A 15,279-nucleotide genomic window follows, 5' to 3' on the forward strand; every position below is an offset into this window, starting at 1 on the left:
GCTTCAATAAAGGACAAACTTAATTACTTTTTTAATTGTGCCGTCTAGTACTCTAGTACTCTAGTCCCACGTACCTATAATGTCGCTCTTTATTTCCTCATATTTCGGTAACCATGAGGCATAATGAATTGTAGTATTTATGTAGAAATCATAAGTGTGAACATAGATGGCAGCAGGTTTGAGCCTACTTATTTCGCGAAAGAATACAGAACTGTTGGAGATATTTTAATATAAACTTCAAGTTTAACTTACAGTATAAACTTTATCTGAACGCTGTGTTTAAAGTATAAACATTTTTCTGCGTTTTTATATAAAAAGGTAGAAATATCAAGTACTCGCAGCTAATATAACTACATATTAGATATTTTTAAGAAGCAACGGCGTATGCACACACGCATACTTACCTCATCAAGAAACCTAGCCTGTCTTGTGTTTGTTAGTGTGTCAGCGAGGACCAGGTATTGAAATACGTACCTGAGAGCATAACACATATACGGCACTTACAGGATAGACGAAAGTTATCGCTTTCGAAGGGTTCCTTGTCTTTTGAAACTCATTACACTCATCGTATTTTCTCATCTCACTTCTCATTGCTATTCATCTCATTTCGACCAGTGGGCCTTGAGCCCATAACTGGTTGACCCGATATGGCGACTGGAGGACAACATGTCGGACTTCCTACGGTAATAGCTGGTCCTACCGTCTCTGTAGATTCGGATATCAGACGTAGGCACCGAGATTCACACCGTACCGACAATAGCCCGGAAAGATCACGATCTCCAGTTATAGGTCACCATCACACACCATCTCCGAAACGTCATCGCCGAGATAGCATCTCAGACTCTGATAGTGAGCGACTTAGAATCGACGACACAGAGTTTCCGTCGCTATCTGACAGTACAAAACCACCAATCTATTCGTTCTTACTTACAAATTTTGACACGAAATATCAGAACGAAAAGCACATCTATCTTCAGCTCACTAAATATTATCGGCGAGCTCAGATCTCACAAATTGTTGCCACCAGAAATGGGATGATCATCAAATCTCCTGATCAACATCTGGCTACCACTATTCGCAACAAGTTTAGTTATGAAATTTTCGGCAAGAATGCACAGCTCACTAAACTGACTGACCGGAGAATCAAACAGCCGCCTCCTCCACCTCGCACGCCTGCCTTCTCCGTGGTCATACGAGGTGTAAATCCTGACCTTACTGATGATGAGATTCTACAAGAACTCACAGAAGAAGGATACAAAGTTTCCAAGTGCATCCGCATTCGAAACGACCGAGGTCCCACTTACATGGTCCGAGTGTTATCTCAAACGCAGGACACCATCAACCAGCTACTTGATAACGGAGCTTTTATCTATCGCAAGCGGCATCGTGTCGAGCCATCACGCACTGCACGACCAGTACCAATCCGTTGCGAGCGTTGTCAAGAATATAACACGCACACCACCGCTAACTGCAGGAATAACTTGAAATGTGGATACTGTGCTGGACTTCATTCCACACGTACCTGTCCTAACCTGCAGCGTCCACCGCAGTGCTCCGCTTGTCCTGAACAACACCCGACTTATAGCTTTAAGTGTCAAGCTCGACCCGCACCTTCACCGGATAAACCTCACTTAGTGGCACCACTTCGCACTCAAAGTGAACCAACAACCAACTCCACGCCTACCTCCAATGTACCACCTGATTCTCAGCCTGTTACAGTATCTCAACTTCTTCAGTTCATCACATTAACGCTACAAAACGTGCATCCTTTTCTACGGCCGCATGTACTCCAACAAGTACAGTATGCTGCCCGCTGCATATTCAACGTTACTTTCAATGCCACCTACACAGGTCAACGAGTTCACTTTCACACCACCCGCTTGGAAACATCTGTTTGAAATTATGAATTTCTTTATGGATATCGTTCTTATCTTTCTCAATATCAGTTCTCTCAATCAACATAAACCTCTCTTCGAACAACTTCTTCTGGAAGAACATGCATCAGCGTTTCTACTAAACGAAACGCATCTCACACCTCGTATGTCTTGTAAGTTCTCAGGATACCAGATCTTTCGAGCCGACAATCAAACACCAGCCCTCCGCGCCAATGGCGGCGTACTCATTGGATTTGCTTCTCAGTTATCTTATCGTACTTTCCAAGCTCCTATTTCCAACCTTCCAGAATATCTTATCACAACCGTCTACTTCAAAGCTTTATACATCACCTTGGCGACCATCTACGTTCGGCCCGGCCATGCAATACCATACTCCTTTCTTCAGTATATCGCAAACAATTTTCGCCACTTCATTATCATGGCCGATATTAACATTCATAGTAGACCCGCTTACCAGAAGGCTCAATTCCAGGACTTCGTTACAACACGCATACCTTGCATTCTGCATAAACTTCCAAAATCAACACGCCCTGTCTCAGATACCACACCGGATGTTGTCATCACCTCAACTACCCTTGCCGGTAAATGCCATATCGAAGTCTTAGACCCTCTTGGCAGCGACCACCTTCCAGTCAAGTTAACTATCAAACGTTCCTTTCGACATCCCTGTTCTGTAAACATTCCACCGAGGGAGGTCCCTAGATTTGACAAAGCTAATTGGGATAACTACAGAGTTCATCTCACTTCTAAGATTGAACATCTCGAGCCACCAAATACTGAGGATGAACTATACTCGGCGCTGGATACTATCACCTCTTCTATCCATACAGCATCTGCCGAGAATATACCTACCTCGCAAGTATATCCATGGCGTCCTCGATTACCACCTCAATACCTTCACATGATCAGACGTTCTCGACAATTTTACCGAGATTACGTACGTACAAAGAACGAGGAGGCTCTCCGCCATCACCGACAACTCCAACGTACGGTTCGAAACTACGTTATAGCCTATAAACTTCGAAACTGGGTCAAAACGTGCAATACACTGGACGCAACTTCACATCCTACCAAATACTGGAAGAGATTTAATGCATTGACTGGCAAACTCACTCGAACACCTTATCCTCTCATTGACGGTGATCATCCACTCACCTCAGATAGTGCCAAAGCTGATGCCTTTGCGAATCACCTCCAAACCATCTTCACGCCATTTCCTCCTGAAAGATCTGAACGACGCCATCCTGCATATACGTTTAATGTTGAATCTCGTCATCTTCAACCCAGTACAGAGCATACCTTTCCAGCTCATCACGAACTTACCACGCCTATCACAGTTCTAGAAATTCGTGAAGTCACAGCTCGCAAACGTAACACTGCTCCAGGCATGGACCTTATCACTTACCGTCACATTAAAGAGAGTCCTTTCTGTTTACTGCTCCTGTTAGCGCATATTTTCACTTTCATTTTACGTACCGGTATCATTCCCGTCAATTGGAAAACCTCCAAGACCTTAATGTTTCTAAAACCTAACAAGCCAGCTACCTCAGTATCATCTTACCGTCCAATCCAATTAACCACTGTTTTCTGCAAAATTCTCGAACGCATTCTTGTTAACAGACTTCATCCACATTTCTCTCGCCATCGCATCATTCCACTCCATCAGGCAGGTTTCCGTCCTCGCATTGGTGTTCATGACCAGCTCTTACGCCTTACCAATATCATTACGAATCACTTTAATCGCTCACAGCCATCATGTTTACTTCTATTCGACCTTGAGAAAGCTTTCGATAAGGTATGGCATCTTGCGCTTTTCTTTAAGCTTCTGTCCTGTAAACTACCAATGTGCTACATCCGATTCATTTTCAACTTTCTATCATGTCGCATAACATACATATCTGTAAACAACTCCTTATCACACCCTGTCTTTATTCATTCCGGAGTTCCACAGGGCTCAGCATTATCTCCACTTTTGTATCTGCTCTTCGTTGCCGATCTTCCTCCACTTCCTTCAAATGTACATCTCTTCCAGTTTGCAGACGACACGGCATTTCTTGCTCTCGGCAAAACGATCCATCAATTGAACACAGCACTCCAATCTGCCATCGATATCTTTGTTAATTGGTGCTCGAAATGGCGATTACGCCTAAATTCTGAGAAAACTCAAGCCATAGTTTTTCTTGACCCTAAGAGACGGTCCCGCGTCCATAGAAACCCAACACGCCTGAACCTTACTGTTCTTGATACTCCCATCAAACCTACCAAAAACGTCAAGTACCTAGGCGTTATATTCGATACTCACCTCACATGGCGTCCTCATTTAGCTCAGATTATCACTAAAGCCTACAATAGACTGAATCTTCTTCGCAGACTTTCTGGCACAACTTGGGGCCTACGAGCAGATACCATTCTGACAACATATAAGGTGTTCCTACGACCCGTCCTCACCTATGGGTTCACAGCTTGGGTCGCTGCACATCCAACCTTTTACAACAAGCTGAAGATCCTAGAACGACACGCCCTGCGTATTGCATATCGTATAAAGCTACCCAGTCCTACACAAGATCTGTATGATCGCATCCCCTTTCCTCACATCCTGTACCACATTGAAAAACTTCGACTTTCCTACATCACCAATAGACTGGCTCAGAAGCATCCCCTTTTCCTTGATATCCTACACAGTGATATCGATTATGCTCCACAACATCCTGTTCGCCACCCGCCACTCTCCCTCCTCTTTACTTTATACCGTTATTCACTCCCACCAAATCATCCAGATCAAGACATCGCAGCTGCCTTTGCCATTCATTCAGATTCGCACTACATCTTCCCATCATACGCACAGTAATCCATCTCTTCTAACAGGGCTCATTGTGTCTCTCATCATGATCCTGAGCAGCCCCAGGATCGGAAGATAACATGCATTCGTCTAACTAACCCTTGCCTTTACTGTGTTGTGGCGTTCAGTGCACCTCAGTCTCATCTCCATCTCATCACCGATCCTAATGATTATGGCTAAAGGCCATAATGTCTGCTATGCTACTTTCATACTCTTTAATTTATTATCAATAAAGTTAATATAAATTATTAAATCACTTAGACCATCCCTGCTGCCTACTTTCCATATTACTATTCCTTCTCTTCCCGAGAAAAGGGCGTAACCCTTGTAAGGGGCTAGCATGCCTTCAGCATGCTAGCATTGTGTAAAAAAAAAAAAAAAAAAAAGTATGCACACATACTACTATCCACTTTCCTAGCCTTGCTTATAGGTTTCGGTGTATACTCCTGTGATCAGGTATTGCATACGTATCTGTGAGACGTATACACTCATTCCATATCAAGGACTGAGAAAGATTAGCATCTTTCGAGAGGAATTGGATTACTAAATTTTTGCGTTTATCATCTGTCCATTGCTTACAGGTGATTCCTATTGTGCTTTTGCTTTGTTTTTGGTTCTAACACGGTTTGTAAGTCCGCTCATAAGTAAGGTGATACACGACACTTAGGTGTTACTAGTACACCTTGCTCTTACTAACAAAATCTGAATTATCACTTGTCTGGTATCACGTAACATCTAATACACTTTGGTTGCCCGCTATACGTTCAACCTCATATTGAGGTTGGGATGGACCCACCTCCACCGCCGAATGTAGGGCCCCCGGGCCGCCAGAAGACCAATCCTAAGATTGTCACGGGCATCTCACGGAGTTCTTCCGAACGTGATATGGAAGCACGCTCCCAATTGCGCCGAAATTCCACTGCTTCGACTAGCTCGCAAGGCTCTCGTGATCGCTCCCGATCACCTAAAAAATCGAAGTTTAGCGATATCATCAAGTCTCCCGGCAAAACCCGCTCTGCTCCACCGGCTCCTTCCATTGATCCTGCTATGGACTACCAATCTGCCGACACGACACCTTCTATCGATGTGATCCTGTTTACAAATTTACCTCAAGATCTTAAACATCCTAAAAACTTTTTTCAGAAGCTCCTTCGCCATTGTACCCGTGCAGATATCTATCGTATTATTCCTACAGAAAATGGCATCATCCTAAAAACTACGAATCCAACCCTCTACAACCATCTGTGCTTCAAAGTCGGTGAAACTGCTTTTGGTCCTACTACCCGAATGCAGAAATTAAAATCCTCTACCACCAAACTACAACCGCCTCCACGCCGAGCTCCTCTGCTATCCGCTGTCATTCGTGGTGTCGATCCTGCTTATACCGAGAAAGAAATTCTCGAAGAACTGCAAGCTGATAACATCCATCCAACGAAACTCTTTCGTATTAAGAACAATGCTGGTCCTACATATATGATACGACTATTGACGGACAACCCAGAATTGATAGACGATCTCTTGGAAAATGGGGTCTGCATTTACCGTCGTTACCACAGAGTCGAACCCTCTCACACACCGCCTCCACTATCTCTTCGCTGCGCAAAATGCTTGCAATATAACGATCATCCTACACATAAATGTACAAGTCAGGTTATTTGTCCTCATTGCAAAGGACCTCGCCCAGTTAAGAATTGTACCCAACTTAACCAACAGCCTACTTGTAATACTTGTGACGGCCCGCACCCTACTTATTCATACAAATGTACCAGCAAACCGAAACCAAACCCTGCCAAACCGGAAACTGTTGTTCCGCTCCGTGTTCATAATGATCCTAATACTACAACCACAACTACTAGTACTCAAACATCACTCCTTCCGCCACCTACTATCGAAAACGTACTTCGTTTTACAACTCTTATCCTCCAAAATCTTTTTCCATTTGAGCGTCAGCGAATCCTGGAACATATTCAGAAGGCGGCCTTTGATATTTTCCATTTACATATGACAGCTACTTATTCAGGATTATATACCTATTTTCACTTCCATTCTGGTACAGCAGTATGAATCATCCACCTCAGCGAAAGAGTGTCATCCGTATCATGTTCAACAACGTCCGCTCTCTTAACACCAACAGATTGCTTTTGGAAACGATGGCAGCCGCTCACAATGTCGACTGTATAGCTCTTAACGAAACCTTTCTGAAACAATCCAACCACTGCTATATGCCAAATTATCATTTACTTCGTTCCGATTTGCCGCAGAATGTAGCCCGAGGCGGTGCTGCGTTGGCCGTCAAGTGTTCCCTCCCAAAACGTTCACTTCTTCCACCTCATTTTGAACAATATCCGGAACACGTAGTTGCTACCATTTATTTTCCAAATCGTGCTATCACAGTCGCAACTATTTATGTTCGATCAACTCAACCATTGCCATATCGTTTCCTCACTTATCTGGACCTCCATTTTAAAACATACGCTCTACTGGCTGACCTTAATTACCATTCTCGTACTGAAGCTCAAAAAGAACGCTTCCAAGACTTTCTGCTCACTACCAACGCATCATTCATTGACATTCCACACCCCACGCGCCCTGAAAGTGGAACCACTCCCGATGTAATTATACTTTCAAATAATCTTTTGACTTCCTCTACTATCGAAGTTCTGGGCACCATTGGGAGTGATCATCTGCCGATTCTACTCACGATACAACAACCCGGTCGCACCCAACCCCTAGTATCTTCTACCCCGAAATACAATTTTCATAAGGCCAACTGGACCAAATATCAAACTCACATTTCGACCAGACTCGCCGAAACTAATCTCACTCTTACCAGTTTTGAATCCATAGATCATTTAGCAGGGACTCTCACGGACGCAATTAGTGATGGCACTGACCATGCCATCCCTAAACATACTTGCCACCCACTCCGGCCTAATTTACCTCCATATGCACTTTCACTTCTGAATCGCTCCCACGCTTACCTTGCCGAGTACCGAAAAACACATGATCCATATTTTTTCAGTCTTCATAAACAGTTTCAGAGAATGGTAAAACATTATGTCATCGCCAAAAAACGCCTTACTTGGCGGAATTCATGTAACAAACTCCAGACTGAGCGCAATACAACAAAATTTTGGAACCTATTTAAACGCCTGACTTTTCAGAAACATGGCCAGCAATATCCTCTACTCATAAATGATACGGCTCCAACTACAGATACGGACAAGGCAACGGCCTTTGCACAATACTTTGAAACCGTCTTTACTCCTCACTCCGATCCAATATTTGCGCATCCTTCCCACCGGCATATCGAAACAGAAGGTAACCCGACTCAGCAAACTCTACGAGCACAGTTTGGCGATCCACTTCCTGATGCCACCGGCCTCCTAGCCCCAATTACATCAGAGGATATTCAGAACGTTCTTCATAACAGACCCAATACCGCGCCTGGTCCAGACTCTATCAATTATCAGCAACTTTCGCAGGCACCACCAATATTTCATACATTGCTCGCCCTTCTTTACACCGTCATCCTTTCAACAGGATATTTTCCTAACCTGTGGAAGCTTGCCAAACTCGTAGTCTTTCCAAAACCTCACAAGGATCCGACATCAGTTACCTCATATCGACCGATAAGCCTGACTTCAGTATTTAGCAAAACACTGGAAAGGATTCTAGTTAAACGACTCCATCCTTTTCTGGCACAGCACAACATCCTTCCACCTACTCAAGCAGGATTCCGACCATTTTTCGCAACCAGTGATCAGCTCCTCAAACTCTCATCACTCATTCAGAATCACTTGAATAAGCACCTTCCATCTGTGCTTATCTCTTTCGATATCGAGCGCGCCTTCGATACTGTCTGGCATGAGGGATTAATATATAAACTCAAACGTCTCCTCCCACTGCATTATGTCCGTCTGATAGCAAATTTTCTATATCAACGCCGTGCCTTCATTCAATTAAACCAGGGACACTCTCATGAATTTTTCTTGAGAGCGGGAGTGCCACAGGGATCCGTTCTCTCTCCGCTGCTATATATCCTATATGTCGCCGATATGCCCTCTCCGTCACCTCCAATCTATGCCTTACAGTTTGCTGATGATACTGCCTATCTTGCTCTCGGCTCCTCTGTAGACCGCATCAATATTCATCTACAAACAGCAATAGACACTTTAATCTCATGGTGCTTACGTTGGAAGCTAAAACTGAACCCACTTAAAACACAAATGACGCTCTTTGCTCGCAGGAAACATAAATACTGCCTCACCCGAAATCCTGAACGCCTTCATATTACGGTACTCGGCTCAGCGATTCCACTTCAAAACAGCGTTAAATATCTTGGGGTATATTTTGATAAACATCTAACATGGCGCACACACTTAGCTGCTCTCGAGAAAAACATCCGCCAACGCCTAAACCTATTACGAAACTTGAAAGGCACAACTTGGGGTCTAAGCGCCAAAGTGTTACTATACACCTATAAAGTATTTGTCCGCCCAGCTATGACATACGGCAATCTGGCGTGGCTTTCAGCTCCACCATATTTCTATGACCGCCTTCAACTTCTCGAGCGCAAGGCTTTACGCATCGCCTACTCTCTCTCATACCACACCCCGAACGCTCATCTCTATCAAAATACCACCATGCCCCCTATTTTGGACCATCTATATACTCTCCGAACCCGATATATCACACATCATATAGCTACATCTCATCTTATAATCATGGAACTCTTGGATCAGACTCCTGCTCTTCCACGTTCTGAATATCCTCCTCTGGACCATCTCCTCGCCATTTACGAAAGAGCTACAAATTCACCTGACTACAACCCGGATCGCAATATATACCAAACCCATCCCCATCTCTATCGATAAAGATCCGAGCACATAGGCCACGACTTTTAGCCTAAGCTTACCACCCCTTTCACAGGCACACAAAATCTGACATTTTTACCTTAGGTTCTCCACCATCTTATTGAAACCTGACGTACATCTCTACAGTACTTAACAATTATTAATCTAAACCACTGGCCAAAGAGAAGGCGTAACCTTCTACGGCCCGCCCATCGCCAGATGGGAATGAAAGTCAGATAAAAAAAAAAATAAAAAAAAAAAGTATGCACACACATACTTCGCTGGTTTTCAGCTTTCTCACTGGAGGCACTGCTTGCATTGTCAAGTCTAGGCTAGGATTATTACGTGCTTGTGGACGCAAGCACGGCAGGTCTTAGTTACGGGCGAGAGAGTGAGAGAGACTAAGGGTTTCACCCGAGTGGATACTGCATTACCGTACACACTAGTGTACAAGGTTTTTGGAAGCTTAGCTTCATCATACATACATCATTTCTTCTTCATCATCATCATTATTTCCACTACACTTTACTACAGTACGAAGATTATCATCAACCGAGACGTGCCTTATGGCATCTCAACCTGTGAGTGGCCAACAATACGGTTTACCACCAGTTGTACCGCAACCCTCTTGTTCTTCCGGGAAATCGGTGCGCCGGAGATGTCATTCATTGGAACGGATCTCTACCAGCCAGGGCTCTTCAGCTCGCTCCCGTTCACCAGTAGCTTCAACAAAACTACCGCCTGCTAAACGACAACATAAAATCAGTGACGCCAGTTCTGAATCTTCCATGAATATTGATATTCGAGATGATAACCAGTTTCCTAATCTACCGCCCCCGGGTCGACCTACTATCTATTCTTATTTGCTTCAGAACTTTGACCCGAAATTCACAAATACAAAACTTCTTTTCGTTCAGATTACTAAATACCTGCCTCGTGTCAATATTACTCAAATGATAAAGACCAGGAACGGAATGATTATCAAGACACCTGATCCAGAGTTTCTCCGTACGATTCGGAACAAGTTCAGTTTCGAGATTTTCGGAAAACAATCTACAATGACCAAGCTCAGTGACCAACGTACCAAACAGCCACCTCCGCCGAAGAAAACACCTACTCTTTCTGTAGTTATTCGTGGGGTAGATCCGAGTTATACCGACGATGAGATCCTCGAAGAACTCAAGTTAGAGGGCTACCTTATCATCAAATGCATCCGGATCAAAGGCGACCATGGTCCGACATACATGGTGCGCGTACTTACAAACTCACAGCAGACCATTGATGACCTGCTAACTCGTGGTGCATATATCTACAAACAGCGCCATCGTGTGGAACCATCCAAGACTTCTTCTCCATTACCTCTTCGCTGTGAGCGCTGTCAGGTCTATGGACAACACTCTACATCTCAGTGCAGAAACCCATTTAAGTGTGGTTACTGTTCCGGCCCACATCCTACACGTAGTTGTACTAACTTGAAATCACCTCCGACGTGCTCCACATGTCAAGAAAATTCACACCCAACATATAGTTACAAATGCCGATCCAAACCAGCTCCTGAGCCATCAAAACCAGAAACAGTAGTGCCACTGCGCATACCTGAACAAATCCAACCACCTACAAATCCCGCTCTTCAACAGCCTGTAACTGTCCATCAGCTTTTAACAATTCTTACTCTGTCTTTACAAAACATTCACCCATTCTTACGTAACCACATCGCTCAACAAATTCAGTACGCAGCCAAGGCAATTTTCAACGTTAACATCTCTCCCACATATTCTGGCAATAATGTTTACTATCATTCAAATGTACTGGAAACCGAGGTTTAAAAGCCACCATGTCTCTCTTCATTGCATTATGACGCTCTCCTTCTTGTTTTTGAACATACGTTCTCTGGCACAGCACAAGCCGCTCTTTGAAGCGCTTTTGCTTGAAGAAAAGATCCATGCCTTTCTGCTTAATGAGACTCATCTCTCACACAACATGACATGTCGTATACCTAGATTTCAATTGTTACGACAGGATAGCACCATAGCAGCCAGGCGAGCCAACGGGGGAGTAGCGATTGGGTTTTCTCCTTCCATCCCATTTCGCAGTCATTTACCCGTTTTACAAAATATTCCTGAACATCTTATCACATCTTTATACTATAAAGAACTCTATGTAACAGTTGCAACTTTGTATATCCGTCCTGGTCATGATATTCCATACAATTTCTTCCAATACATCTCTAATAATTTTCGCACCTACATAATCATGGCAGACGTGAATTTACATAGCCGTCCGGCGACTCAGCGAGACCAGTTTCTCAATTATATCACTAGCCATACTACCGGTGTGACACTACCACTGCCGAAACCTACCAGGCCTTCTAGCCAGACTACCCCGGATATAGTTATTGTGTCGAGCAACATTTCTCATCGTAGCTCTGTTGAGGTACTTGACCTCATTGGCAGCGACCATGCTCCTATCAAACTCCTTATTACAACTCGTTCAGCTACTGCTCAGGATATACCTCCACGAACTACCTATCGTTATGATAAGGCAAATTGGACTGCATACCGATCGCATCTCACAGAAAATCTTTCTGATCTATCGCCACCAAGTACCGAATCAGACCTCTATCATTGTCTCGAATCTCTGACTACTGTCATGCAAAATGCTACTGCCAAATACATTCCTACATCTACTACTTCTGCCTTTCGACCATCTTTGCCTCCACAATACCTGCCGTTGATAAAACGTTCTCGTCAGTTTTATAGGGATTTCGTCGCTACTGGCAACCTAGACTCCCTGCATCACCACCGACAACTTCAACGCACCGTTCATAACTATCTCAGAGCTTACAAACTACGGAGCTGGATCAAAACTTGCAATCATCTCGGTTCTCTTTCTCATCCAACGCAGTATTGGAAGCGTTTTCGGCAACTCACTGGGCAAAATACTCGAACAACTTACCCTCTTATTGACAATAATACGCCTCTTCATACCGATACTGACAAGGCTAATGCTTTTGCACAGTACCTTCAGGAAATATTTACACCACTGACACCTGATTTACCTCATCGTCCTCATCCCGTCGACAGGCTCCATCTGGACGCTCCACATTTACAACCAAATATTCAACATACTCTTCCCGAGAACAACCCTCTTACTGAGCCAGTCTTGATATCTGACATTACTTCTGTTGTTGCTCATAGGCGTAACACAGCTCCTGGTATAGACTCTTACATACAGGCACGTTCGAGAAAGCCCCTATACTGTTTTATATTTGCTTTCTCTTATATATACATTTATTCTTCGTACTGGCTATGTCCCTGTCGACTGGAAAACATCCAAGACTCTCATGTTTCTCAAACCAGGCAAACCTGCTCACACTGTCAGCTCTTATCGTCCCATTCAATTAACATCAACATTTTGCAAAATTCTGGAGCGTATCGTTGTCAAACGTCTTCACTGCTATCTGGCACTACACAACAGTCTTCCTCTTGAACAAGCTGGTTTTAGACCCTCTTTCAGCATCAACGACCAACTACTTCGCCTTACTAATTCCATCTACAACCATTTTAACACAGGACATCCATCTTGCTTGGTCCTATTTGACTTGGAAAAGGCATTCGATAAGGTCTGGCATCCAGCTCTTATTTATAAACTGAAGCAACTCAGATTGCCTATTGCCTATCTCCGCTTCATTTTTAATTTTCTCACTTGTCGCCTGGCCTACGTCTATGTTAATTTCAGTTACTCCTTTCCAATTTTTCTTCATTCTGGGGTTCCACAAGGATCGGCTTTGTCACCCTTACTGTACATTATATATGTTGCCGACTTTCCTGCTGTTCCAGCTACAGTACAATTCTTTCAGTATGCAGACGACACTGCACTGCTCGCCACTGGTAAAACTATCCACCAACTTAATTTGGCCTTACAAGATGCTATCAATACCTTTGTCGACTGGTGCTCTCACTGGCGCTTGAAAATAAATCCGACGAAAACGCAAGCTATTGTATTCCTATCACCGAAATACCGTTCTCGTATTCACCGTAATCCTCGTCTCTTGAATCTTACTGTTCAAGATGTACCTCTCAAACCTTCTCGTGCTGTCAAATATCTTGGCCTTACTTTCGATCACCGCCTTACGTGGTCGGCCCATTTACAAGCTATCGCAAAAAAGGCATATAGTCGTCTCAATTTGCTGAAAAGTCTTACTGGAACAACCTGGGGACTCTCTGCGACTACTATCCTGAACACCTATAAAGTTTTTCTGCGACCCATACTTGTTTATGGTTTCACCGCCTGGTTATCTGCACCACCATCATACTATGAGAAACTACGAATCCTTGAACGACATGCCTTGCGCATCGCCTTTCGAATTAAGTTGCCCAGTCCAACTCGGGACCTCTATGATCGGCTTACGTTTCCACACATCCTCTATCATCTGGAAACACTTCGCACAAAATATATTACCCGCCGTCTGCAGTCCAACCATCCACTTTTACAGCAAACATTTGAAGAACACGCCCGTAATCTCTCCCCCTCTGCTGCTTTCATTCCTCCGCTTTCATTACTGCTTACTCTCTACCGCTACACTATTCCCCCTGACCACCCTGACAGTCGTTACTACGAACCATATTCTTCAGATGCTCATCTCCCTCATATCTGGCCATCATATGCACCGTAACACCTACCGTTTTAACAGGGCACCCTTGTCTTCATCAATGCCTAGCGTCGCCCCTAGGCGAGAAGATAACACGCATTTGTCATACTAACAAAACCTATGTGCTGTGATGTCAACTGCACTTCATTCTCATCTGCTCTCATCCATCTGCTTTGATGCTCTTTCACATCTAAACCTTAAACCAACCTCATGATTATGGTTCTTAAAACCATAATGACCTGAATTGCTTGATAATAAAAATGCTTCTTTAACCACCCATAGCCCATCTATTGTTTCCATATATTACAATAGTACATCTACCTCTCTTCCCCTACAGAGGGCGTAACCCTCTTCGGGTAGTTGCTAGCAATTGCTAGCAGGAAAAAAAAAGTATGCACACACCACCCCAGACATCGCACTTACTTCCAATACATTAGCTACTCATTGCACTGTCACAGTCTTAGATTTGCTCGGTAGCGATCATGCTCCTATCAAACTGACCTACCATACGGGTCTTGCATGTCCATCACGTTTGCCTACTTCTCGAGTCACGCCTCGATATGACAAGGCCGACTGGCTTAGCTATCGTACTTATATATTTTCTACTATAGAACCCTACCAAGGCCCAGTCACTTCTGAAGATCTTACTGAACAAATTGGCACTCTCACTACAACAATCCAGCGCGCATCTACACTCTATATCCCGCAATCTTCATCCGTTCCTTATCGCCCCAAACTTCCACCCCATTATCTTGCTTTGGTTCGACGCTCCCGCCAATGCTATCGCGACTACCTTCGCACACAAAATCCTGATGCACTTATACTTCATCATCAATTGCAGTGTACTGTCCGGAATTATCTCTCCGCCTATAAACAACGTCAGTGGATTAAAACATGCAACAATCTAGCAGACACTTCACATCCAACAATCTATTGGAAACGTTTCAACGCTTTATGTGGCAAAAACACTAAGACAACATATCCTCTTCTTGTTCATGATAAGCCGCTCCAATCAGATCTAGACATCTCAAATGCCTT

General features: G+C 43.9%; 1 protein-coding gene across 1 annotated transcript; it reads left to right on the plus strand.

Moving 5' to 3' along the window:
* Positions 1-1,902: 1,902 nt before the first annotated feature.
* On the plus strand, positions 1,903-4,743 carry LOC145661719 (uncharacterized). Its single transcript, XM_081727052.1, has 2 exons — positions 1,903-3,265; positions 3,839-4,743. The coding sequence occupies exons 1-2, from the start codon at positions 1,903-1,905 to the stop codon at positions 4,741-4,743; spliced, it is 2,268 nt and encodes a 755-aa protein (XP_081583178.1).
* Positions 4,744-15,279: the final 10,536 nt, after the last annotated feature.

Source organism: Thermobia domestica, chromosome 10, assembly GCF_964235325.1.
Source record: "Thermobia domestica chromosome 10, izTheDome1.hap1.1, whole genome shotgun sequence".
NCBI classification, from domain to species: Eukaryota; Metazoa; Arthropoda; class Insecta; order Zygentoma; family Lepismatidae; genus Thermobia; species Thermobia domestica.

Coding starts and splice junctions, on each gene's coding strand:
- LOC145661719 (XM_081727052.1), top strand. CDS start 1,903: ATGAATTTCTTTATGGATATCGTTCTTATCTTTCTCAATATCAGTTCT. Junction 3,266..3,838: donor TGAAGTCACAGCTCGCAAAC/GTAACACTGCTC, acceptor TTCATTCCGGAG/TTCCACAGGGCTCAGCATTA.